This window comes from Pezoporus flaviventris, unplaced genomic scaffold (genome assembly GCF_033815535.1).
Source record: "Pezoporus flaviventris isolate CSIRO_AGI_PZ_B2104156 unplaced genomic scaffold, CSIRO_AGI_Pfla_v1 ptg000001l, whole genome shotgun sequence".
NCBI lineage: Eukaryota > Metazoa > Chordata > Aves > Psittaciformes > Psittacidae > Pezoporus > Pezoporus flaviventris.
Genome location: NW_026892549.1, coordinates 64,051,466 through 64,077,216, shown reverse-complemented (window position 1 = coordinate 64,077,216; position 25,751 = coordinate 64,051,466). Strand labels below are relative to the sequence as shown.

The 25,751-nt window shown below is 42.7% G+C and overlaps 1 protein-coding gene and 1 long non-coding RNA gene across 4 annotated transcripts in view; one reads left to right on the top strand and one right to left on the bottom strand.

Annotated features, from left to right (window-relative positions):
* The window catches only part of MYO7B (myosin VIIB), a 50,542-nt gene extending 27,598 nt beyond the window's left edge, over positions 1 to 22,944 (bottom strand). Inside the window, exons 1-22 of one of the 3 annotated variants that reach the window (XM_061462435.1) lie at positions 21,902 to 22,944; positions 19,711 to 19,753; positions 18,293 to 18,406; positions 17,462 to 17,614; positions 16,024 to 16,208; positions 15,044 to 15,165; positions 14,244 to 14,386; positions 14,043 to 14,156; positions 12,282 to 12,435; positions 10,557 to 10,633; positions 10,125 to 10,244; positions 9,759 to 9,901; positions 8,293 to 8,503; positions 7,832 to 7,967; positions 7,449 to 7,609; positions 6,381 to 6,431; positions 4,468 to 4,605; positions 3,674 to 3,826; positions 3,087 to 3,185; positions 2,433 to 2,527; positions 839 to 923; positions 34 to 252 (exon numbers count right to left, since the gene is read on the bottom strand). In XM_061462435.1, the coding sequence (XP_061318419.1) occupies positions 34 to 252; positions 839 to 923; positions 2,433 to 2,527; positions 3,087 to 3,185; positions 3,674 to 3,826; positions 4,468 to 4,605; positions 6,381 to 6,431; positions 7,449 to 7,609; positions 7,832 to 7,967; positions 8,293 to 8,503; positions 9,759 to 9,901; positions 10,125 to 10,244; positions 10,557 to 10,633; positions 12,282 to 12,435; positions 14,043 to 14,156; positions 14,244 to 14,386; positions 15,044 to 15,165; positions 16,024 to 16,208; positions 17,462 to 17,614; positions 18,293 to 18,406; positions 19,711 to 19,728 (2,691 nt within the window). In that variant the 5' untranslated portion in view covers positions 19,729 to 19,753; positions 21,902 to 22,944. The remainder of the gene's footprint in view (positions 1 to 33; positions 253 to 838; positions 924 to 2,432; positions 2,528 to 3,086; positions 3,186 to 3,673; positions 3,827 to 4,467; positions 4,606 to 6,380; positions 6,432 to 7,448; positions 7,610 to 7,831; positions 7,968 to 8,292; positions 8,504 to 9,758; positions 9,902 to 10,124; positions 10,245 to 10,556; positions 10,634 to 12,281; positions 12,436 to 14,042; positions 14,157 to 14,243; positions 14,387 to 15,043; positions 15,166 to 16,023; positions 16,209 to 17,461; positions 17,615 to 18,292; positions 18,407 to 19,710; positions 19,754 to 21,901) is intronic. The other 2 variants (XM_061462452.1, XM_061462443.1) reach the window with 2 other exon arrangements.
* Positions 6,376 to 23,542, top strand: LOC133273898 (uncharacterized). Its single transcript, XR_009744955.1, has 3 exons — positions 6,376 to 6,486; positions 8,434 to 8,563; positions 22,992 to 23,542. It is a non-coding gene; the product is annotated as an uncharacterized LOC133273898 (long non-coding RNA).
* Positions 23,543 to 25,751: the final 2,209 nt, after the last annotated feature.

Here is a 25,751-nt window from a genome sequence, read left to right as displayed (position 1 = left end):
CAGAACATGTTCACAAGGTATCTGTGAGCATACCTGCTTCTTCATTCCCTGGTAGAGTCGTCGAGCAAACATGCCCCTTGCATATGCCTGTATAACACATACAGCTTTCTTCTGCTCTGCTACCTTTTGACGCATTAAATAACCACGGCACATGGCTTGAAGCCTGATGATAAGAGTCCGAGTCGCTTCATACTGTTTAGCAAGCTGCCGGCTCCTGTAGAGAGCCTGCAGGCGCCCAAAACCCAGCATAACCTGTAGGGAGGTGGAGAAGAAAGAAGTGATTATGGTTCAAAACCACTGAGGCTGGCTTTAAATCTAGTATATAGCGTTGTTTTGGGGACCTATTCTAGGGAGTGTCTCCAGGAAGTGATAACGATAGCTTGGGGTTATGACAAGGAAAGGAAGAAAGCAGAAATGAAGCCAAGTGAATGGGGAGAAGGAAATAAAACACTAGCCCTTGGAGAGATGGGTGTGTCAATCCCAAGAGAATGGGGGAGAGTGCAGGACAACACATTGACGCACAAACGCTAGCCTTGGACTCCTGACTAGAAGAAGTGTGAGATCAGTCATACGTCAAGCTGCCCAAGCCAAGCCTGCCAGAGGTTAGTTTGGTTACTCCTTCACCAGAAAGGTCACAGGTTCAGCAAATCCTAAGAGGTCCCCTCCATGGGCTTTACATCCTTTACATCCTGTCATCCTGCCTGTCCTCCCTTCAGTTGTGAATATCTTCATTCCTAATACTCCACTCAATCTGGCAGGGCATAATATCCAAACACACACACAAATATTCATATATATTTTTATATATTTATATATTTTATATACACCTGCATCTTACCATTCTGAAATCCTTCCGGCAGCAGTAGGCTCGCCAGGCTGACTGAATGGCTACAGCAGACTTCCTCTGTTTCAGAAATTGTTTCCTAAGCAGGGGGACAGGTGAGGTGACAAATAATAGGTTATTCCTGCTGCTTCTTGTGATACTAATAAAGAATAAGGTGATGGGTTTTTTCCTTTTATGAGATGTCTACACTCTGATCTCAGCCTTGTCTCCTCTCTAGGAACACTAGAGCCAGGAACACTATTGTTAAACTAACTAGCTCAATATTAGTAGACATCTTGCCAGGGCAAGTCTGAAGCTCAGCAAGGGCTGTTCTTCCTGCTTCTGAGCAGCCCAAGAAAAGTATTATGTTGCAGCAGAAGCATTAGTCTGGTTAGATACTTCTGCACCACATGAACTCAATTATACTCACTCAAACATTTTGTCTGCTTATATGTTCTCCATGCTCATAGAAAGGACAGAACAGATTGACCTTTTTGCCTGACCTTTTATGTAAATAAAGGCCTTAGGAGATTTCACCTAGGCTCAGCTTATTCTGCAAGTGAAGCAACACCATGAATCAGTTGAGCTCATAAAGTGTTTTCGTATTCGCTTTGTTATCTATTTGCTAGTAGAAAGGAGAAGATAGAAGTGTTACTAATCCACCTTCATACATCTGAGCTGACTTTGCCCTTAATGTTGCAAAAATACTGGTAGCAACTGCAGATCAAAATCATTGCTGTGGCGGGATCGCTCTTAAAAGGCCCTATATCAAGGCAGGAGAAGTTAACTTTCCCATTTGATGGCCACTTGCTCCCTGGTGTCTTCACTGCCCATGAACTTCCCACGGTAAAAGCTGTCTATCGCCCTATGGCTGTCAGAAATGGCACATAGCTCTGATGGTTCAAAGCCAAAAACCAGGTGAGGCTTTTAGGGAGAGGTGGTATCTGTCAGATAGCAGGCAGGGTTTGGGAAAAGGGGGAAGCTTTGGGGCATTTATATCATGTTTATTAGATCTTGCTTCTCTACTGTCAGGAATATTTCTAAATCAAACCAAGTTTCAGCCCTATATCATGGTTCTAGTCGGGGGATGCAAGATTACTACGTACAAATCATGATGTAAAGCATTTAATGAGGACATTTACTTGATAGTGACTAGATTTCACTTCTGCAAATATCTGAAACGAAATCAGACAAATTGTGCATCTTCGCTAGAGAGCTAGTTTCTATCTGATTCTTTCCTATGTCTTGTATCAAAGAAGCATTCTGCATAAGGAAGTTCTTCTGTCTCTGAGGGGAACACAGATTCCATTGGGATTTCCCTCTTTCCAGGCGCCTACTGTTTACTAGAAATATGAAGTGCAAATCCTCTTTCCAGCCCTTCCTCTTCATGTCATGTCACACACAGCCCTGCGTTTTGAAAAGCATCGTGAAAATAAAGAAGCTGAGCACAAACAAATGTTTGTGCAAAATCTGCATAGATGCACTGACAGGCACTGAATTTAGGGCTAGTGGAAGATACAGATTCATACTCAAAAATGCTTCATAGAGTGTGTTAAACAAAGATTACTGCTTCAAACCAAAGCAAATTCCCTTCTGAAAGATCACTGACCTGTCCTTCACTCCTCTCATCACCTTCTGGATAAGAAGAACCTTATCTGTGAGTATATTTTGGCGTTGAAGCTCCAATACTGTATCATGATGATCCTGTTAAAAAGAAGGTGTGGATATGTCAGCTCAGCAGACACCCCTACAACTTGTGAAAACTAGACACATTGTCTGAAAGAGGCTCAAAATCATCAAGCAAGCTGTGATCAAAATGAATTTATGGAACTGCAGTAGGAAGAGTTCACACCACCTGACCACACCATCTCTGGCCATAGCCATAACCAAATAGAGAATCTGCCTGCAGCAAGATGGTCTTTAACCCTGGAGATATGCTTTGGGCAAGGAGGTCCCCTGCAACAGTGTGCTGGTGTCTAGTTCTTTTTTATGTTCAAGGCCTGAGCAGAGACCAATATATTGCATTGTGCTGTTTCAGCTGCAGCACTGTAGCACAGGAACATGACCAGCCTCTCCTACACCAAGCTGTGCCCATCAAATTGCTTAGCCTTCAGGAACAAAGATCCAGCCTCAGATTCAAGGGAGTTTATAAAGCTCTGACTCAGGCCTGCTGGGTCTCCACTCTTGCACAAGCAGGTTAAACTATACTGTGAAGCACTCAGTTTTTCAGTAGAAGAGACAATAAACTGTCCTTTTTACTTACTTTTAGGAACATCTTGGTCTTTCCAGCTTGCCAGCTTTCGTCCTTGCCCAGCACTGCTTCAGAGATGCTGATACAGCTCTGTCGAGCATCATTCTTCAGCTGATGTGCAAAAGCATCATCATGTTAGGGCTTGGGTGCGAAACACAGTAGCTGTACTATGTATCTATTACTCTGCATTTCAAAGGGCAAACAACAGAAACAGATGAGGTCTTACAGACCTCTGGGCTGACAGGATAATGAACAAAAGTGGTTCAGCTCAAATGGGCAAGAAAAGGAGGAGCATGAATGCATGGCCAAACATTTGGGAGTTCAGGCACAAGGAAGAGTGTGATTACAGAAAAACATCCGAGGGCAATGGAGATGCTACCCTGCTTGGGATGTCCATGTGGAGCAGGTCAAAGATAACTGGACCTAAAAGCACCTCTACTGTTTCAGCAAAGACCCAAGTAAATATGTATTTAGCTACAGTTCATGTGATGAGAGCTTAGCTGTGCCAGCAGTAATCCAAGAACCTTCTACTGCAGGAAAGGCTCCAGATCCATCAGAAAAAGTTGTATTAGCCTTAAACTAAGTTTTTGCTTACATACCTGCTGTTGAAGAGACCATGGCAGGATAACCCTGTATCTGTCAAAGAACTCCTCAAAGCTGTAGCGAACCGGGAAGCCAGCTTTCCTGATCTGAATGGTCTCCATCATCCCTGAATATCGCAGCTGCTTGATACACAGCTCCCTGTCGAACAACTGAAAGGGGGAGCAGACAAAGAGGACACTTAACACTGAAAGCACAGCATGCATGCTCCTAGTTTCTTGTAATGCAGATTAAAAATAGGCTTGCTAAACCACATGCAATACTTCAAAAATTACTAACTCGCTTGACCAACACCATGCAAGGTTTTGGTGTAGAGCTGGGTCATGAACTCCTGAGTTGCAGCCAAAACCCCTCATTGCAAACCCATTCCTCTTCTTTTGTAGTGTCAAATTAAGCCACATCACCTCTCTCTTAAACACCACTAGCTCTCCTATTCTCTCTCAGGTTATTTTATCATATGGTCATTGTTGCACCCCAGTGTTTTCCATTTGTCCCCTTGTTGAAGGACTAGAAACTCTCCAGTTTTGTCTTTATCTTTACAGGAAAGGCTTCTACAGCTCCTCTCAGGAATATACAATACATAATTTTTTTCATCTATTACTCTATGATGTTTCTTAGAGATGTTTTTGTAAGTTAGGATTGCTATATCCTACCACTCTTTTTACTGTAGTAATAGCCTGTACTGCAGCTCTTCGTGGCTCAAGGACAGATACAAAATGCTGCACAGCAACTGACAGTTTCTTCTCATGGAAAAGTTTACTGAAGAAAAGATCTCATGTTGTTAAAACATTACCAGCGGTTTCTTGTAGTCGTTTGGCTTGATGCAGCGGATGAAGTATGGCTGGCACTGCTCAAGGATTTTCATCAGTTTTTCCAGGGATTGCTTGAACTGTCCTCCCAGAGTTGAGAGCCGTTTGGTGGTATCCAAACCCTGAAGAGTAAGCACATGCTGACTGCTACATCGTTCACCCTTAGATCCAAGTCATAAATCTCTGTGTTTCTGTACAATGTAACAGTATTGCATAACTGCCCAAAAAAGAATTATTTCCCTACATGGGAGCTAAATGGGTCATCTGCATCTTACTAATTTGGGTTTATTTGTGCACAGAAAGCCAGCTGAGCTCTTTTGCCTATTGGGCACCAAGTTCTAGCAGTGCAGGTGGCTGTGGTGGAAGAAATTCCACCCATGTGAGTTTAAATGGGCCTGTCTCTTCCAGCCGAGGTTGCATTTAGTGTAGGACCTGGGTGTCAAGCTATTATTCATGGGTGTGTGCCTGAAAGCTTGGTGAGAAACAGCTACTCCCAAAGCAATAATAACCTCCAGCAAGGCGCTTTGCTGCCAGCACGTAGCTAACTAGGAATGCTAAAGATCCAGAGCAGCTCATTCCTTAGTGATTAGTATTGCCTTACTTGCTAATACTACAGTAAGCAGTAAAAAGGAAAACTTTTACTGGAGGGTAAGGTAAGAGCTACTCTATTTATGGCTGCATATTAAATGCTTTGTCTCCCTGCTCCCAGGTTGACTATTGCTCTCAGTTGCAATAGTGTAACCTTAGAAGGATTGCACTGGATTGCAGTTAGCTTCTGACTTCCCTAGCTCCTCTGAAAGCAGAGCTCCACCTATGTCTTTTTTCACGCTGATCATCACAGTAGGCCCAAGCTTCTACCTCCTAATCCGTTTTAAGGGCACAATAAATTATGGTGAGAACAGTGCAGATTCCAAGTAACAAAAGCGCTTCACTGGCCTTCTACACGCAAGCATGGAGCTAATCATTACAGCACAATATAGCTGGTTGGTTTGGCTGGTTGGGGGGCTTTACTGGGTTGCGCTTTGTTTCGTTTGGGTTGGTTTTTTTTTACAAGAAAATAATGAAAAGTCCAGCGCTTTCCCTCACTTCCATTTGCGGCACTTTGCGGTACTTCATTCTGCTGGTTCTCACATTTAGGGTGCTTTTTAACGCTCAAGCGCGCACCTCCTGCCTTAACTACAAGGCAATGCTGCCCTCCGGCGACTAACACTCAAGCCTTTGGTAAACCGCTCTTTGGAAAGTCTCACAGCAGCTCTGATGCATCTTAGCGCTAGCAATCATGTTTGAAGTAGCTATGGTAACACATATACATGTTTAAGCTGTATAAGAGTTAAAAGCAATTTGCACTTGAAGATCTTAGAGGCCTTTCTGCTGTCCTTATAAATCAGTGGGATGGCCACAAAGCCTGAAGCCCATGCACTCATGGTCTTGCATCTGTAACATTAAAGCTGAATTTGTTGTTGAGATGGTGGTGACTTTTCTCCCGTGGCCTGTCAGGACAGCGACTCTGAGACCTCAGCACAGCAAAGGTTTTTTTTGGCACTTCATTCACTGTACTTTTCTATAGCCTATTTCTTAGGCTTCCCAATGGTGGCCCAGAAATTAATAGGGGTATTTCAGCTAACTCCTCTGTATGTTGAAATGGGCAGTAGCCCACATTTAGCATCTCCTTTCTTGATGTGCTACTGTACTTTCTAAATGGAAGGAAATGTTTTGTTGTTTTGTTTGTTTTTTCCTAAAACTGCAACCTTATTTATTGAGACAAAAACCATTAGAACATTAGAGCAATGCAGATAGACCTGATACTTAATCTGAAGGTATTCATGCATGTAAGAGATGCTAAGCCTCTGTTGTTGCTTGTACCACTTCTGACAGTCTGCTCCCCCAGGATGTTTACCTGTCCATGGCCAGATGTTCTGGACAGCAGAAAGCCACACTGGGAAAAAGACTGAGGAAGAAAGGACAGGATCAGAAAACAATGCCAGGAGATAGATAGATAACAGGTAAGATTGCGAGCTAACCGTTCTGTACCCTGCCAGGAAAACTCAAAGATGTAAACACTATAAGCAAAAGTATCTTCACACAGTGATAACGCTGCATACTTGAATGGTCAGAAATTAAGGAATGTGAAAGTTGCAGCAGGACAGAAAACTTGAACTCTGCCCCATGCTGTTTCCAGTCCACTGTGCTTTACAACCTCATTTTCACTATGCATGGGACAAGGCTCCTTACAGCACAAGGCACAGATGATTCTATGATAATTACCCATCCTGAACTTTGTCACAAAGTCTCCGGGCCAGGGGGGAAGAGCTAAAGTTGCAGCAGTAAGCAGGGCAGTGAGCCTGTCTACAGGTGTCATTGGGAGCAGGAGACAGTATCTGTGACAGCACAGCTTTTGCTCCTTTGTGCTAGCTGTCAGCCCTTTGCAAGAAGGAAAAGGCCAGGGCCAACCTGCCTGTTCCCCAGTCATACCCCTTGGTGTTATGATCCCAGCAGTCTGGCCACATCTGCAGTATGGCATCAGTTTAGCTGCTGGCTTCTGGACAGGTACCAGCTTTGCAGAGGGGTCTCTGGTTGGTGCCTTGTTCTATTCCAATGAACCTTGGAACTACAGTTTTCTCCTATTAATTTACACCCCTCCTGGAGATGTGGATGCAGTATGAATGGCCAGGCAGACACAGCAAACCCATTCAGTTGATGACAACATGCAGGGAGGTAGCACAGCTCATGCTTGTGTGTCCACACAGATGTCTGGGGATGGAGTCCTGGGAGATGGGACTAACATCACCCTTGTTTACAGCATGATCAAACCCTGACTTTTCCAGCAGACTCCTTTGCAGGAATGAGTTGAATGAAAGGGATGGGGATTTGCAGAGACAGTGCAAAAGAAAGAAGAGGTCAAGAACATTCAGAGCCTTATAAATGAGGAGAAATCATTTCTGCAACCCAGTGCTAGTAAGCCAACCTTGTAGGCCTGGTCAGCTCCAAGATGCCGGATGGTCCCACGTCCCAGACTAGGTGGGGTCTTTTCCACCTGGAAAATCTCTCTCAGGAATTTGTTTTTGGAGGAATGAACCACTTGCATTACATTAGCACTCAGTGTGTCCCGATTCTTCTCTAGGAAGTCTACAGGATGGAAACAAAATCAGCTTGTCACCTCTGCACCCTGCTGGCTCTAGTGCCACTCTCTCTAGCTAAAATTCACTTCATTTACAGTAACTTGCAGGTTAGTTTAGTGCAATCCTCATGACCTCCTGATCTGACTTCAGATCAACACTACCCTGGAGTGAACTACATCCAGTTTATGCCCTTCTCTTCACCCTCTGTACCCAGCAGAGATAGGCTCACCTTTTGATTCATAGAATACAACCCCAGCAAAGTGGTTGATGCCAAACTTGGTGTCATGAACACTCTTAGGTGGGATGTAGACTTTACTTTTGCCATGGAGGGAATTGATTTTTACGAGCATGGTGGCATCTGTGCCCTAGAAACAAATACAGGCAAAAAAGGACAATTAAGCAGATTCCCTCCCAACACTGGTCTATGCTCAGCAAACAAATAGCAGTAGGGATCCTCTCTTCCCTGTCTGGAACAGCTATAAGAGTTTCTACAGTGAGGTATGAGGAAGAGCACATTCCAGCAGAGAGCGAAGCATTTGCATAGTGAGCTAATTTAAAAGAAACTTCTGTGGGGAGAAGACATTGCCTCTCGTATCCAAAAGCCATTTTGCACTTTTCTGTGTGCAAAGTGAAGTGTTACCTGTGAGCTGTGTCCAAAGCCAGATGTTACAAGTGAAAACAGAAATTTACCTTTGGGAACTTGCTCTCTTCATCAATGAGGGAGATGATATTCATAGGCTTGAGTGCGATGACTTCCAAAGCCTGGCGGTTATCAGTGAAGTCAATGTTACTCCAGGTAATGTTCTCTGCATGGTATTCCTCTTGTTCCAGCTTGAAGACATGGTGCACGAAGAACTGCTGAAGGTGCTCATTGGCAATGTTAATGCAGAGCTGCTCAAAGCTTTTGGGGGACAAGATGGGAACCCACAGTCATCCTTGGCCAGTGCTGCACTGATTTATGGTATTTATTAAATGCATATCCAGATATACTAGTGCTATATTGCACAGTATTAATGATCACCATCAAGGCATGTTGCCAATCTTAGCAATATAAGGAATGCATCTTCTGCTGTGATAAACAGAAATAAGACAACTGATGATTGAGTATTGCTGAATAAGCAAGGGAAGATCTTGTATGTGTTTCAAGAAATTCCAGAGATAAAAGGGAACATATAAGTGTGAAAATAGCTTAACAATGTGTGGCATGTTTTCACTTGCACTGGCACTACCACTTCTTTTGTTAATTACTCCTTTATGTTGCCTCTGAGTTTCATTACCTGGTAACTGCTGTGGCACACTCTGTATGCTTGTGCAGTGCTCACCACAGTGGGGCCACATGTGGATTGCAGCCATTGGGAATAGCATAATACAATAGGAGAGAAGACAAAAGATAGAAGATGAGCTGAACAAGTCCTTGACAATGTTCCACAAGCCAGTGAGGAATATTATCTTGTTGAAAGCAAGCAAGATGCATCAGTTGAAACTGATTGAGAAAGAATGCAGAATATCTGCTGATGGTTTGTGGAGTCCTGATGATGTGGTAACATGACTGAGAACTGCTGCTGCCGTAGAGAAGAACAAACAGAACTGATGCTTTGGGACTGAATTCACCAGCAGGACAGGTAGCAATGGGACAATGGGTGCACTGACCCAGTGTTTTGCTGACATGTCCTTAAAAGTAGAGAAATGAAGCAGCCCCCAAAAAGGGACAGGAGAACATTAAGCAAGATGGAAACATCAGCTGAAATGGAAAACACAACACGGCCTACTTTGTACCACATGCTAAATGCATCCCAAGAGACATTGTAAAAATGCTATGGAACAAGAAAGCATAGAGACATGGGGACATACTACATCCTCATATACTGGCTGCCTGCTTATAGCCTTTTCCTGTGAAAATATTCCTGAGGTTTTGGAACAGGCATGTGCAATGACTACATCAAAATGGTTGTGGGAGGAGGTGGAAATGTGACCAAGACTGAAGAAAAATGGAGCCAGTGCATGATCATCATTGTGAAAATTCAGTGACAGAAATTTCACTGCTTTTCTGAGAATCAGGATGATAATCCAAGAGCATGTGTCTGGCTTTTTCATTCTTTCCATTCACATAGGCTGCTTCTCAGCTTTCTGGTGGAAATGAAGCTATAACCTCTTACCTGTTGTTACTGAAGTTTTCAAACCCAAAAATGTCCAGCAGCCCAATGGAGTGACGACTGTCTTTAGCCTTCTGCGAAGTTGGGTTGAAAATGGCTGAGTTGATCTTGTTCACTATCCACAGGAAAATACGTCCATATATACCCTGAGAGAAAAATTAAGGAGGAATTAGAGCCCATCATTCCAGTCTTTAGACATAACTTACTGCTTGATATTGTGCTGCTACAATGCCATCAAACTATGCTGGAAACCTATGAGGGACCAGAGCCTTCTGGGTGAATGTTTGCCACATAAGACTCCTCAAGGAGTAAGACACAGCTCTGATAGCATCCCTGGGCTTTAAACAGGGAAGATTTAAGAACCAGTACCTTCACAAAGGCATCCCTCCCATCTGCAGCTTGAACAATGTTTAGAGGCCTGGACACACTTTCTCCTCGAACAATGATGGAGAGGTTTGTGAGGCTGTTCTGGAGTTCACTGGAGTCCACCTGGAAGAACAGTCATAGCAACCTGGTCATTCCAGGTGGATAAAGGAGATCCAGTAAAGTCTGTCTCAGGAGGAAGAAGGCCATGACAAACTGCCTGTCCAGCAGCATTCACCGGTAGCCTGCTGTCCCAGTTAAAGATCTCCTAGCTCAAAGAGACATCTGCAACAAACATCACTTGAGTGTCAGCAGGAAGAAGGGGACATGCCCATTGTATGTGCATCCATATATATTCCACAGAGTTTTGCTGTGTTACTATGCTCAGGGAACAAGGGTGAAGGAGAGAACTAGTAGGAGAAGATGAGAGTCTATTACCTCAAGCAGTTTGGTTGCAATTGAAAAGTGTGGTGAGTCCATCACATCAGAGCAGTCCAGGTTGTCGTACACGGCCGCTACAATGAGGAAACAATCAATCTCAGGGTGAATAATTTCTGCTATGGTGAGGGGCTGTGCTGTCATTGCAGCTGAATTGCTGCAACCCTGTAGCTCTGCAAATGTGGCAAGGCAGTAAGTTCTCTTTTGAAACTCACAGGTTTGATGCTTTTTCTAAGGAAGGTCCTGATTTCACACAGGTATCCTGGGATGTATAGGGCCCTCACAATTCCAGAACATCAGGCAGGCCAAAAAAAGCAGCAAAACTGAGAGGTTATTCATTTTAAATAGCAGATTTTGGGATCTGGGGAAGTGGCATCTGACTTCTGAAAATATTTTTTTTCCATGTATCTAGCTGGTGGGAAATTTAGACAATGAAGAGGGATAAGGGAAATCCTTTCTTTTAGCAACCAGCATTACTCCAAAGAACCCAGCTGGCATCCCTGTATTGGGCCTTCTGTGTCACAGGGTAAGAAGACATCCTTTTCTTTAATATGACAGCTTCTGGCATCCTGCTGGTGGGTGTCTCACATTGTGCCTGTGCCACATGAGAAATGCACTTATGCAGATGAGTGTTCACCATACTTAGCCAGAATGACTGCTATCATCTCCATGGTAAACATCTCTCAGCTGCTCCTGTGTCCTCTGGCTTGTGCAGCACAACAATCAGCAAATGTAACACGGCACTATGTTATCTGTTGTTTCAGTCTGTGTGATAAGAGCCTATTTATAACCATGGAAACCTGATAGCATGACAAAATAAGATGATGTCTTTCAAAACACTAGGCAGTGGAGTCACAAATCAGAACTTCCTTGTGCTTATCTGCCTGCCCTTCCAACCCTGTTCACCTGTTCACACAGGGAAAAGCAGCACATGTGTCCTGGGTTCAGCTCTAACAGTTATCTTTCTTCTTCCTAGTAGCTGGTGCAGTGCTGTGTTGGGGCTTTAGCCTGAGAACAGTGCTGGTAACACACCAATGTTTTTAGCTGTTGCTAGGTAATGCTTACTTTGATCTAGTACTTCAGTCTCATGCTTTGCCAGTGAGGAGGACTCAAGAAGCTGGGAGGAAGCACAGACAGGACACCTGATCCAAGCTAGCCAAAGGGATATTCCATACTACAGCACATCATGCTTGGTATAGAAACCGGGGGAGTCACCTTGAAGGCCCAGATCGCTGCTCGGGTCGGGCTGGGTATCGGTGGGTGGTGAGCAATTGTATTGTGCATCACTTGTGTTTATTGTCAGTTTTTTTCCCCTTCCCTTTTTAGTTTTATATTCTTTCCTCTTGTTACTTCCCTTTTCATTATTATTAGTAATAGTTGTAGTAGTTTTATATTGTACTTTAATTATAGGACTGCTCTTATCTCAGCCCATGGGGTTGGTTTCAATTCTCCTCTCCATCCTGGCCAGAGCAGGGGTGAGTGAGCGAGCAGCTGCATGGTTCTAAATTACTGGCTGGGTTTAAACCACGATAACATGTAACCTAATCTGTACCTAGTCTGTACAGATGAAAAAAGGCAGCACTGTTAGGCCTTTACGATAGAGTCCAATGAAGGACCAAGCACAGACAGTGGTGAGTTCCATGGCCGAGGGGTTGGAACTAGATGATCTTAAGGTCCTTCCCAACCCTAATTATTCTGTGATTCTATTCTATTCTATGAGTTTACCTTCGAACTCTACATTTCCTAGGTGCAGGATTGCAGCCAACAGCTTGCTGATGTCCCAGTGCTCAGAATCTGAGAATGTGAGGATCTTCATAGCTGAGCGGATGTGAGCATAATCCTTTGCATCATTCCGGCCATCACAGAATGTGCAGTTGCCCTGCAAGACACCACACCTGCAGGTAAGGAAAATCCTCTTGGCATCCATACAAGGAAGAAAGGATCTGCAGGCTGACAAACGCTTGTACACAATGTGGGTGCCCTGTAAGCCACTTTCCACAGGATGCAAGATAAAAACCTATGTAGATATTCTGTATGTTTTTCCCATGTCTGTTTCTTCCCTCAGCTCTACTCTCAAGAAGAACCCATTAGCAGAGGGCTAAATAATGCTTTTCTCCAGGGCTAGAGTGAATACTAAGGAAACCAGAAGGAAAAGGTGAGGGGAAGGCTGCTCTGGAGTAAAGGGCAGGAAACTTTAATAAGGTTATGTACACTTACAAGGCCATGTTTCTTCTGTTTCCTTCTCTGCCTTGTCATTGGACAATTAAGAACCCTAATTCCAAATCAAAGCAAGTAGGACTGGATCAGTACTAGAAGGCAAATCTCAAAATCTCAAAATAAGGATGTTAGGTTCTAGTGGAAGACAGAGGGAAGTATCTGAAGCATCAGCAATAGAACCTTCAACAAAGCTTGCAAAGTGGGTCCTGGGATGCTGCTCCTAACAGAGACTATTTTCAGCCCTGAGGGAGATGGGGAAAATGCCTTTTTTTATCCCTGCTATTTCTGACAATATATTGTGATGATTACAAAAGTGAAGTATTCCTAGACATTTCAGTTTACAGCATGCAAACATGCCAGCTTGTGCCAGCAGCTGACCTGAACAAAAGCAGGTATGTTCTCCCTTAATCTAATCCTCCTGTCTCTGTATAATACTGATCAGGAAACTTCAGATCTTTTAATGGAATCGCTAAAGTGTGAATTGCAGTCATCAGCTCTTGCTGCAAGATCGCTGCTATTTTAAAAATGTATTTGTATAAAATCTCCAATGGTTTTGCTCTACAGAAATAGCTTTATAGTCCTGTTTTATTTCCTCTCAAACTAGATGCCTACCTTGCATTAACTTCAGCAGAGGTAGGACTTAGCCCCATTTTTTTTCATGGCTGTAGAACAGGTCAAAACAAAACAGCTGACATATGTAATATGAGGTATCTGTACAGGCTAAAGAACAGGATTTGCACCATGGCTTTCATGCTCTAAACCAATTAGCTGTTTTAAAAACTTTCACCTATGAACATCCCACTGCTGCCACTATGGCAACATAAACCCAGACAGGAACATTAGCATCAGCTAATGAATGCAAGCTTCCTCCATTATGTGTATAAGATTTATCAGATATAAGGACTAGGATTCTTGCCACTGATTCTGCTTACTCATTTTCCCTTAAGGTACACATACCTATTAGTATTCTTCCTGGCATAAGATCCCTTGCATTCATCTTGCCTGTGAAAGCGGAGAATATTTCACACCTGCTTTAAGATGTCCTTTATGTTTCCTAAGTCTGACTTTGACAGTAGCCTTTGAACTGCCACAAGCTGCCTCCCACTGGTGGACATTAAATAAGATCTCTGAAAACAGAGGCTCACACTGTTAGCATTACTGCTTCTGGTACTTAAAGGAAAGGACTGTTCATGCTTGGTAACTGCCCATCTGCAGCTCTGGGAGAAGAAAATGGCTGAGAGATAATAATAAGAATGCAGAGACTATTACCATAGTGAGATAAGTGTACTCTGAAGCAGTGCCCAGATTTAGCATCTTTTTCTGCTCTGTATTCATCCCCATTAGCATGCAGTAGAAGATGTGGTAATTTCTCTCCTCTGGAGCCTAAGAGAAAGAAATAGGCCAACGGTCAGCCTTGTTAGTGTAAGCTTGGAATGAGCAGGCAGAATGTACATCTGCCCTAACCCTTACCTGCCGACAAACCCTGGACTTCTCCAGAAGGAACTGTTCTATCCGGGCTCCTTCTATCACACCATTTTGATTGAAGTGAATATCGATGTATTTCCCAAAGCGGCTTGAATTGTCATTTCGAATTGTCTTGGCATTTCCAAAAGCTGATGGGCAGGGGACAGAGATGGTATCTGGATTACTGCAGTTAATGCACATCAAGTCTATTTTTTATGCCCTACTTTTTTCTGCTAGCATTTTACACATTTGTGTTTGAAATGACAGTGCTGACAAGCACTGCAGAGTATTTGGTCTCAGGCTGCCTCCTAAAGAGAGAAGCAGGCATACTGTGCATCCAGATAACAGTGTTCTAAAAGACATATTCAAATGCTCCAAATGCAGCCAGCCAATCTGGCCAGCCAAGAGAGCGGGGCAGGTCTGAAGACCTCCAGAAGGATGTCCTGGGAACTTATTTGATCCTGCTACAGAGAGAGACGTCTGTCAGGGGCTTCTCCTATAGATATATCCATTCTTGGCCAGTCACTTTGCCACCGGTATCTAGTGTAAATGCTAAACCAGGGGTCTTTACCTTGGGCTCTGCATTCCCAGGGACTCTTGCGCTCCCAGCAGTTCCAGGTTACCTTGTGGGAGCTGCTGTGGACTTCATGAGGACATGACAGAAAAGTATAGAGAACTTCTGCCATGCATCACCAGTGTTTCAGGATTTTAGCATCTGTTTAAAGATCTTTTTCTGACTTTTTTTATCCTGATACAAAATCCTGAGATAAAGGTGGTAAATCAGGCATGTTTGCTAAAGAACCTACCTTCCAGAATGGGGTTGGCCTCTAGGACTTGCTGCTCTATCCAGGAATGCTGGCCACTGATTGCTGCCAAAAACTGCAGTATTAGCTTTGTGCTTTCAGTCTTCCCAGCTCCAGATTCTCCACTGCAGTAAGAAACAAAATCATTGAAGGTTTCCTTTCTTCTTTTTTTTTTTTTTTTTTTTTTTTTGGCTAGGGTGGCAAAATGGCAGACCAAATTGCAAGTAAAATAAAGCTCACTTAGATTTACTCTGTTAAAGGCAGATCAGTATCTTTCATGGAAGGCTGGAGAATTCAGCCTTTCATTATCTTATCTGCTAAAATTTAAGTTGTTTTTTAGACTTGGGCTGAGGACTAAATTTTCCCATAATTAAAACCAAGCAAATCCACAGAGGACATTCTCTACCACTGCAAATTAAATGACCACTTGCTTTTTGCCTTTAAGGCATTACCAGATTTTCAGTGCTGGTTTTAGCATATCAACTGAGTTGCCTCAGCTATAATTGGATATTATTACAATGAGATTATCTGTTTCTTCACACTGATGATTAACAGAAAGTGGATACGTGTTTTGTCTTCACAGAATGAAGAAAGTTTCCTTCCATCTTCAGGTTAGCAGAGGTTGTTTCTCTCCAGGAAATCTCTGTTCTCAGAAAATTCATGTAACACAAGCATCATGTCCCCAAGGTAAAAGATAGCCTTACATCACACAGGCTTGTATTTTATATTTCCATATGTAGTGACCATGTGCAGAATGTATATCAACATTCAAAGATTCTGGGGGAAAACAATGGATTTCAGAAATCCCTTATGTTCTACCTTCTGCAGCCCTAACTGAAAATGAAGGGGAGAAAATATTTCCTTCCTGCTGTCTCTAAACTTATCTGTGCCCTTCCCTTTAGAAGGTCTCCTATGTCCACAAAGATGCCCCCTGATCATGTCAGACTTGGTTTCTGCTACTCATCCTCTCTAAGTGCAGTCACCTGATGACACAGCACTGGTCTCTCTTATTCCTCTTCATATTGAAGTAACAGTTGTCTGCAATGGCAAAGACATGAGGTGGTAGCTCTCCAATCCTCTTGTTACAGTACAGTCTGATCTGATCGACTGTGTAGAGCGGCAGAAGCTGGTATGGATTCACTGCTACCAAGATGGATCCTGTGTAAGTCTGGAAAACAGTTATGAGTGTTACCTTCAGCAGCAAACCTGCAAATAAGAATGCAACCAAAGCCACTTGCAGTATAAGCCTAAACAGAGGCAGAAGGGAAGTCTAGGAGATCCATAGCAGCACTTAGGTGAACCTGAGAACCTGGTTCCTCACTATAAGCTGCCTTTAAATATCCCTGAATATGGAGTTTTTTGCATTAGAAAGAATCCTAGCTATAATCTCCTTGCCAAATCACAGCTTAGTTCACTGTCTCAAGCTAAAGCATGATAAAGTTCAGTTTGACCTGGGATTTTTGTGTGTTACCATAAGCTGTTTTGTAGTGTTTTGTTAAGCTGCTTTTGTGTTCTAGTGCAGAGGTAGCTGAACTTTGCTAATGGGCAAAGTTATGGTTTGCATTATTCATACAGTCATTTAGTTACATTTATGAACAACAGCACCATTGAATAAAGAAGGCTGTTGAAGGCTGTGGAAATGCAAGGCAATAGTATTGCTCAAGAACTTCTACACAAGACAGCTGCAGACTGAGTCTAATGTAACAGGCCTTTACACACATCTTGGTAGTTACAACTGCAGCATCCATAAAATCAGTCCTTATTTGCACTAAACATCACCACATCTGCATTGTAAGAGGCAGCTCCTCTCCCATAGCCTATACAACATCGGAAGCAAAGCATGGAAAAATCTGAATATTATTATCATATTAGAAACTGGGAACTAAGGAACAAAGAAACTAAAAATGCCAAACTGCTCAGTCACAGATAAAACCTGTAATGGACAAGAAGTGAAACCAGGGATGCTAAATTTCCAGATTTATTCTTTATCTATCTGTTTTATTACATCAGAATCAAGTAAACATTGACTTGGACTGGAGGATGTCCAAACCATGTTACTGTGTACTACTGAGATTGATCCTGAGTCACAGCTGAAGTTAATAGCAGCAATAAGGCATAACATGGGCTGGATTTAGCTAACTATCAGCCACTGGTGAAAATGACCACTCTAGGAGAAAGTAAGCAGCACTACTACCTACACATATCTATGATTTCAGAGACTGCTATTAGCTCTCTTCTTCACAGCCAAAGTTCTTGAATGAAATAAGACAAAAACTATGTTGTGTCTCCTTGGCACCCTCTATCTGTAAAGGAAGCAGAGAGCCCCATGTATGAAAGGCTTACAGTTGCTCGGGTCACTTCGCTTAATGTGTAGCAGAGGCTGTTCCTGAAAGTACTCTGCCTGGTGGCCTTGGCACTCACATAGATTTTGTGTTCCTGGTGGCGGATGAGGAGGTTGTGCACTATGCCTGCTTCATGGAGGTCCCCAAGGCGGATCATGTCTTCCACCCCCTGGACAGAGGAGGGATGCATAAGGCGCACCATGTGCATGTTCCGAGCTGTGATCCAGTGTTCCTGAACAAGGCAAGGCACATGCTTTAATGTGTTATGCTGTTGCTCAGAAGCAAACAAAGGAGAACCATAAAGCTTCAGTATAATCCATGGCCAAACAAGCCTAATCTAAAAAACAGTTGCTGCTCTCCAGGACCAGATGGCTGGTACCTTCACTGGATGAAGTGGGTTCTGGACATCACCACATTTAGCACTGCTCAGGGTGCAGCTCTATCAGGTCATTAGAGCCACAACATTGCATGAGGTAGGCAGATGAAACCACAACTGACTTTAGTGGGATCACGATTTCACCTAAAGCTCCTAAGAGTAGTTCTTTCACCTAAGAGTAGGTGTTCTTTCACCTAAATGGAGCCTGTCCATTTTTTTTTCATAACCGCATAGATATAACCTCTAGCTCAGAAAGCTCTAAATCATCATAGTACTGGGACCTGGGGATACTAGGGTATCACCTTATGCTTGCCTTATTTTTATATCCTTTCTTTCAGTATATCCTACCAGACTTTCCCAAAGTCAGATCATTTGGCTAGATGGAAATACAGCCATTTTTCTATACTTTGTACATACAAAGTACTTTGTACATTTAAAGTTTTAGTACACTTATACTAAATTTATACTAAACGTACTGAAATAATTTCTTGTTTTAAATGTTAATCTTTTACAGAAATTTACAGAGTAGCTCACCTTGCCTTCATCATCCTCCAGCAAAATCCGTCCTGAGTCAGAGTCCTTCACAACTGCCCCAATAGGGACATTGAATTCACTGTTTGGTTGAGTGTCCAGCCACACATGATCACCCTGGTGAGAAGAAAAGCAATCATCAATACAGTGATCTTGATGCCATATAGCTCACAGGCTCTTGGTCTTGATTTTTTAGTGCTTTGATTCCTTTAGCATTGTTTAACTGAGTAAGTTCTTGCTGCTCCTAGGCAGTACAGTCTAACAGTTACAGTACCAGGACCTTTGAGTTCTACTCCCAGCTCCATAGCTGACCTGGAACATGACTTTGGAGAAGTCATCAAACCAAACCCAGCTGTCTTGCAAGAGGAAATGAGACAACACATTTTACAAGGACAGCAGGTACTCAGCTCCAGTACCTCCCAGAGATTGGCAGGAGGCACAGTGAATGCTGCTGAAGTGTCTTGGCAGCCTCATATTAGCTATGGTGTTCTTTCAGGAGGGATGCTTGGAAACAAAGACATTACCAGGAAAAACAAACATGTACAGACTGGTTACCTGGAAATGAAGAGGGCTCTGTTGCAAGAGTTTTTAGATACAGCTGAAATCCCTTACAAATGTGGGTTCTTCCATGATCTTTCTTTGGAAAAAACCCAACACATTCTTTATTCAGCCCAGCTCCTCTCTTCACATTTGTAGAGGCAACATCCTGCCTCTCTGCAGAGCAAGCTACCAGTAACTGCGCTGCTGTCCCTGAGGAAGGTGTGGGCTACTGCTGCCCTTTCCTAGGAATAAGCAGCATCTTTGTGTTGCTGCACTACTGTCCCTGTCATATGCCTCAACTCCAAGCCCCCAGGAATACCTTCTCTTGCTCCAGGCACTAATACAGCTTCAAACAGAAAGCTTTACTGTAATGGCTAGAATGACAACTGAACAAAGCTGATCTTCAATAGGTATGAAGTGGCTTTCTAGCTGAGCGTCTTCTTGTATACAACTTCAGTTACATACTGTAGCATTTACTGTCAAAGTTTCAAGGGTTTTACTGAAATAATATTTCTTTTTCCTCTCAAAATACTTTCTGGGCTTACATTTAAAACCAAACAACTGTAATGTAAAGCATCTATAAACACTGCACAAGAAGAAGAAATGTTATGCCATAAGGAATAGTACAGACTAACAGCTCTCAGTTGCATTGAATAAAACTCCAAGGTGTGTGCACTTTCAGTGCCACACCTTGTGACAGAGGTCACCAGATCAGCATGAATACAGCCAGGCTAGGCAAGACACCTCTTCAGCTCTAGTCTTGATTGCTATTATTTGATACCTCTTTGATACTGGGTTATTTCATATTTGAGTTGAATTGTGATTTTCTCCTCTGTGGGCCTCAGGCTAATCAGTAAATCACAGCAATGAATAAGACTTACCTTTCTGAAAACCACCATTATGTTTCAGCTCACTGTATGTAACCTGCAGTGCCAAGAAGAACATAACGTTATGCCAGAAAAGGGCTCAGGTTTGGATTAGAACAGACAGCTGGGCTTTCCTTGAGATGTCTCCTTGTAAATAATAATAGCAAAATGCCTTAAAATTATTATGTTTGTAGATTTTGTTAAAGCACAAGAGATCAGCATAAGCTACACCCAATGCAGAAACAATGAAACCATCTACACAAAGCAAAGAACCTGCAGCACTAGCGTGGTGGCCTGCTCTTGAGTTCTGCCATGTAACTCTGGAGATGCTTTCAACCTTGAAGAGGTCACTGTACAAATTTTCATACTGGGTAGTTTCCAATAATAATCATCAATAATTTCAATGATGTCCGTACAACTTCTTCTATCATGTGTCAAGCTTTAAAAATCTTGTTTCAAACATTTGATAGCTGTTTACAATTCTGTGTAATATGGATGGTATACATTTTGAGAGATACCCAGATTTCATTACTTTTTGGATTGAATAATATAAATAATTTGATGATTTCTCTTCATTTTATGGTGGAGTTACAAAAGTTTCTGAGGTTTAGAACTTTGCAACTAAATTATCAGAAGTGTTTGAAGTTGCCACTTTCTTTTTTGGAAACCCATCCTCTTGAAAAATGAAGATTACCATTAAAAATCAAGATGCAGTTCAGGGTTAGTATTGGGGTTTCGCTCTTGTTTTAACAACTTTCAATGTTAAAAGAAAACATCGCAGTGAGAGAATTAGGGCTTGTTTTATCACTTGCTTTCCTATAGATGCCCATGTTTTTACCTATGTTATTTACAAAGGTATGAAATGCTTCCCTAAAGCACGGTTTTATTTAAAATCAACCGGTGCATAGCCAAACTTTTCTTCAGACTGAATAGAAGGAGCAAATATACTCCTGTATGCAAGATCCTGCCACTTGTTTTGTGTTATCCCAGGGTCTTAATCATAAGGAGGGCTATTAGGGTAGCAAAATTGAAAGCAGGAAGTGCTCAACAAGGTACATGATCTTTGTGCCCTTTTTGTGGCTATGAAGAGCTATACAGTAGCACGGATTGAACAGAGTTTCTAAACAAGCCCAGAATGACTTAACACTTTGAAGTTATCATAAGAGAATGCTGAAAATGACAAATGATCAAAATGGTAAAATGCATTGTGATCCCAAACTGAAAAACACATAGAAGCTTCTGGAGATGACAGACTACTGGTGTAGAAGTCCAGGGCTAACATACATTTGAAAGCAGGAACTTCAAATATAATTTTCACATAGGTGACCCAATTGCAAGAAAAAAAGTGAAATGTTACCCTTAATAACCAAAGCTAGCACTTGGAGAAACCACAAGGGCTGTGACTCCAGCACAAAACCTGCTGACTACATTAAGAATTGATTTTCGTTGTGAGACTAAGTCAATATCCAGAGCTCATCTGTAACTAAGACAACTCTCAAGCACATCACCTACCGACATTTACCAATGCAACATAGATGCGTTCTTTCTGCCTGCTTGTTTTGTTGTTTTTTTTTTCTGTTGTTTTCTCTTTTTAACACTGTGTCAAGAAGGAACTTTAGTCTTTGATAAGCAGTTACCCTTACAGTGAAAGCCTCATGTTCTTATTCAGGACTCAGGAACCGGATCTGCATATTAACTTCAACAATGCAATGCCCTGTTACTGTGAGTGATGTAGGGTGGTACAGAAGCATGGTACTTAGCAAAAATAGGCCAAAGATGGCAGTGGTCAGCCACAGTGACTCAAAATTGATAGATAATTTTCCACCTGTGCCAGAAACCAGAATACAGGAACAGAGCAGAAATGTCACCCAGAACAAGGATGGAGTAGTACATGCAGACACGAAGCACAGCTGTACTGTGTGGCATCAAAGGCATAGCTAGCTCCAGATCCAGTCTCTGACAGTAGCCAAGAATGGACATGTATGGAGGAGATCCCACACAATCCTGGGATACACAGTTTCAACATTTAAAATGCTTATTCTCAGTTAGGCCATAAGTGGCCACCCTCCCCACACCCACACCACACCACCCCCCTCACCTGCTCGAATGGCCACTTTCGGGCAACGCCTGGCTCCCACTGTTGCTTTTCTTTCCAAAGCAATGCAGCCCTGTAAACTAAATTGCACCCCACAGGATGGGAAATTACCTCTCCAGAAGAAATCTTCACTGTCTGCTTTCTGCAGCTTAGTTCTCTCTTTTTCATAAGCACCGGAGTAAGAAGGAAAAGGAAGGTGAAACTGGTAGCGGTGCCATTAAGGGATCCCTCGCCAACTACCAGTTCTCTGACACACAAAGGAGGAAATGACTGAACCATGGTTATTTATTACAGGACTTTGCTCCCAGTTCAGCATATGTCATTTCAAAAGGCAGGCATTCCAGTAAGTATCAAGGCCTATTCTTGCCTGAGTGAACCTTAAACTTCAGTCTCTCCACTGTGCCTGAAGTCTTTCAGACTTCTGGAAAGCACTTCCAGAAGAAAACCCTTTAGCATCTGGTTTACACTGCTCCAACACCACTGACTTCCCTGAGGTTTTCTCGTAGCCACCCTGTTAGATAATAGGAAAATCAGGCCCTCATCTCTCATCTCTCCCCTTGGTTCTGCACAGCTCTTTCTTGGAAGAAAATGCCCATCAGTCTACACCCAGGGTAGTCTGTGTTTCACAGTACGTACAGCTCAAACAAAATGAACTCGCGACACTTAAATTGATACATACACACACATATAAACTTCCTGGATTTGTTGTCATTAATTTATCTCCCAACAAACACTCAGTCCCTCTGTTCCAGCATCTAGGTGCGTGTTAGCACCCTATCTGCCCACTTCTCTCTTTCCAACTTAGGATGGGATGACAAAAAGCTTCTCTCTTTCTGGTTGCTCCACATGGACTCTCAGTAATCCTGTGTCCTCACATATCCTACTAAATTCCAGCACTGGATCTAATGTACGGGAAAGAAACAGAAGTGTAGTATATCTGTAGAGGCAGATACAGGGTTTCTCTGGCAATAGCAAGGACCCAGGAGTCAGGCACTCCTAGCAGTGAGCCCAAACTACAAGGAGTGATTTTTTTCCATCTATCTTAAGTCACAGTATAACCTTCCTCCAGGGTACTGCACACAAGAGGTGCTTTGCCTCACTGTGCACTACCCTTTAGTCAACATGCAAATGAAAATGTGCCACACTTGTGAACACATGCTAGTCTGCTTCGTACCTTAACTCTTGTTTTCTCATTTACTAGGTTCAATGTAGCTGCTGTAGCTGTATGATGGGAAAGGCAACAAAAGGCCTCCATGCAGGAGACAGATTCCTGGGCCTCCTGCTGCGGTTCCATATCCGAATCAGAGATAAGTCATGGCAACTAATAGCTGGGGGTAATGTGCGTTTATTCACATTACATAGCTGTGTTTTATTATTAGCCTCCTTACCTGAGGGTTTTGTTAAGTTTTACAGCAGAAATGAAGATACAGATGCAGAAATACAGCATAGGTCCTTCAGGGCTTGGAGACTTTCAGAGGGAGGCAAAAAATCAGCAGGCAGTGAAGAGAGCTTTCTTAATGTTTCTATCTGTGCAAATCATTCTTACTCAAGGATTTTGCCTCAAAGTAATTCTTTAGCAAACTTATTTCTGACACAAGAGTTTTTAGAAGTCTATATGTTGTGTGGGATTAACAAAATTTCAAGTACTAATTTTGTTAGATGAAGGTCAAATATTGGCAAATAAATCAAAGTGCATACTTTTATGTTATCAAGGCAGATATCTAAACCCAGAGCTTTTTGTGTAATGAGACTGCAGGGAAAAAAGGGCTATGCATGTTTCTTCTGCAGGTGAAACAGACATGCTGAAGTTCCAAATGGAGCGTGTTTTGGGGCAAAAAATCTCATTCTGAAAATACAGACATTTTAGCACTTATGACCAAGGTGTGGTGGGGGTTCTATTTCAGAGAGAAGTACAGTATTCCTGTCCTAGTAAAATATGAATTATATGAAATGGAAACGTATGGAACTCAAAGTAGTCTGAAAGAAAAGCACAACTCATTGTATGGCTGAAATAACATATTTGAAGGGAGATGGATTCCCACAGTTAAGTCTAGACATACTCAAGAGACAGAAAACATAAGCTGAAGGAGTAGGGACTTGATATTCCAAGCAGGAGCAGCATAGATGCTTTGTAAAGCACATGTACCTAATGAGACATGAGCAGGTGGCTTGCTAAAGGCTTCTTTAGAAAGTACCTCTCAAGGAACAGGGGTAGCTCAGGTTTGGGAAGTCACTGAGCTGTGTGAACAGGGAACAACAGGAGCTTGAAGGAGGCAGCAAAGCAGTTTACCACTGAAGACAAGGTTTGGTGAGGGACTGTGCAGGGCACAGACACATTTGTAGCTGTAATTAGGGGGTAATTTGTCCTGTGGTCTGTGCTGATGAATAATGCACTGAGAAAGGCAAATAATGAAAATTTGCTAATCCCTGGTGACTTTAATCCTGCTGTTGTTCAGAGCACTGGGTCTGTCTGGATAGACATGTGTTAACAAAACTGCCTCTTCCTGACAGCTTCCTAATCAAGAGATTGATGTCAGGATCAAAGGGTTTAATTTGCACATGACACTACCTCTCACATTTCTTCTCCAGCTAAATAGAAGTGGCCTTGTCAGTTCTGCATCACCAAGTCCCAGATGCCAAGCATGGTTTTATGTTAAACTAGGTGTTTTTCTGTCTAAGGTTTCTGAAGGAAGGTGTCTGATTAGAGAGAACAATTTGCAATTTACACTACTCATTCAGAAGCCTTCCTGTCTCCACTAACCTCCTTCCCCTCCTCTAAGCAGATTTGTAGCTTTAAGTCACTGATGGCTCTTCACTCTGAAAGGCACACTGCAGGGAACAAATCAAACTAAATAAGAGGTACATACCAGTAAAGGATTTCCAAGCGCATCCCTTGGTTGTCTGGCGCATTCTGTCCTTCAGGGAAAGGCTTATTTCATTCCAGCCAGTTCATGATCATGTTGTACAGAGGGGCAGACTGATGGGGCTCTGGGACTGTGTGTCAGTACACACCTTCACACATGCCAAGAGGGCACTGCTTACCCTGCTTGGTAGAAGGCAGGTCATTCTCCCCTACTGCGCAATCCCATTATGGTCTGAGTGTCACTCCATCCTTCCTCTTGGGATGCAGCCAAGAGGGTATTACAAGAGTATATTACAAGTGCCAAGTTCTGGCTCACGAGGGACAAAGACATGTGCACACAAGCATGCACACTAGTGTGCACACACGTCCCCTGCAAAATAATGGTCAGAATCAATGCCCAATTATTCAGCATTGCTGAGGTGAGGTTGCTTAAGACAGAGGTGCACCCCACCCTCTGTGGTGCACGTAAGATGTCACAGGACTAGGCTCAGGGTTAGGAAGTCTATTTTTAGAAAGATGGGAATTCATAAGTTAGGAACCTCTTTGTGCCTCCTTCCTCTCCCAATAGATGCAGCAATTCTCTGTTCTCTCATCAGTGCAGACTCAGTGCAGCTGGAATTGTAGACATTATCTTGCCACCCTTGCAGAACATGACACTCATTTGTATATGACTGATTTCCAAGGAAGGTTACCATCATACTCTGATCCTGCTCAGAACTTTATTTATGTGATAGGTTTCTGCGTTTTCTGGGCACCTTGGTACAACTTCCAGATACCTTGGTACACATTCTTCAATATATTTTTTGTTGTTAGTTCCTAGCTATGCTTCCCCTTGTCCATTGTTTTCTCTTACCCCCACCTGTTATTTCCTACCTCAGTGCTTTGTCTGCAGAGAACTTTATTTGTTGTGTTGTAATGAGTGACACTAAAGTTGTCATACTGCCTTCTATTTAGTCAGCTGTACAAAGCCATTACATTTCTTTATGAAGTCAGGTAAGTGAAAGAATGGGAGCCTCCCATCACACACTGGCACATGTGCCTGCTCCTCCCAGAAAAGATCTAAGTGAAACCATGCAGTGTGAAGAGCTAAAAGCAATA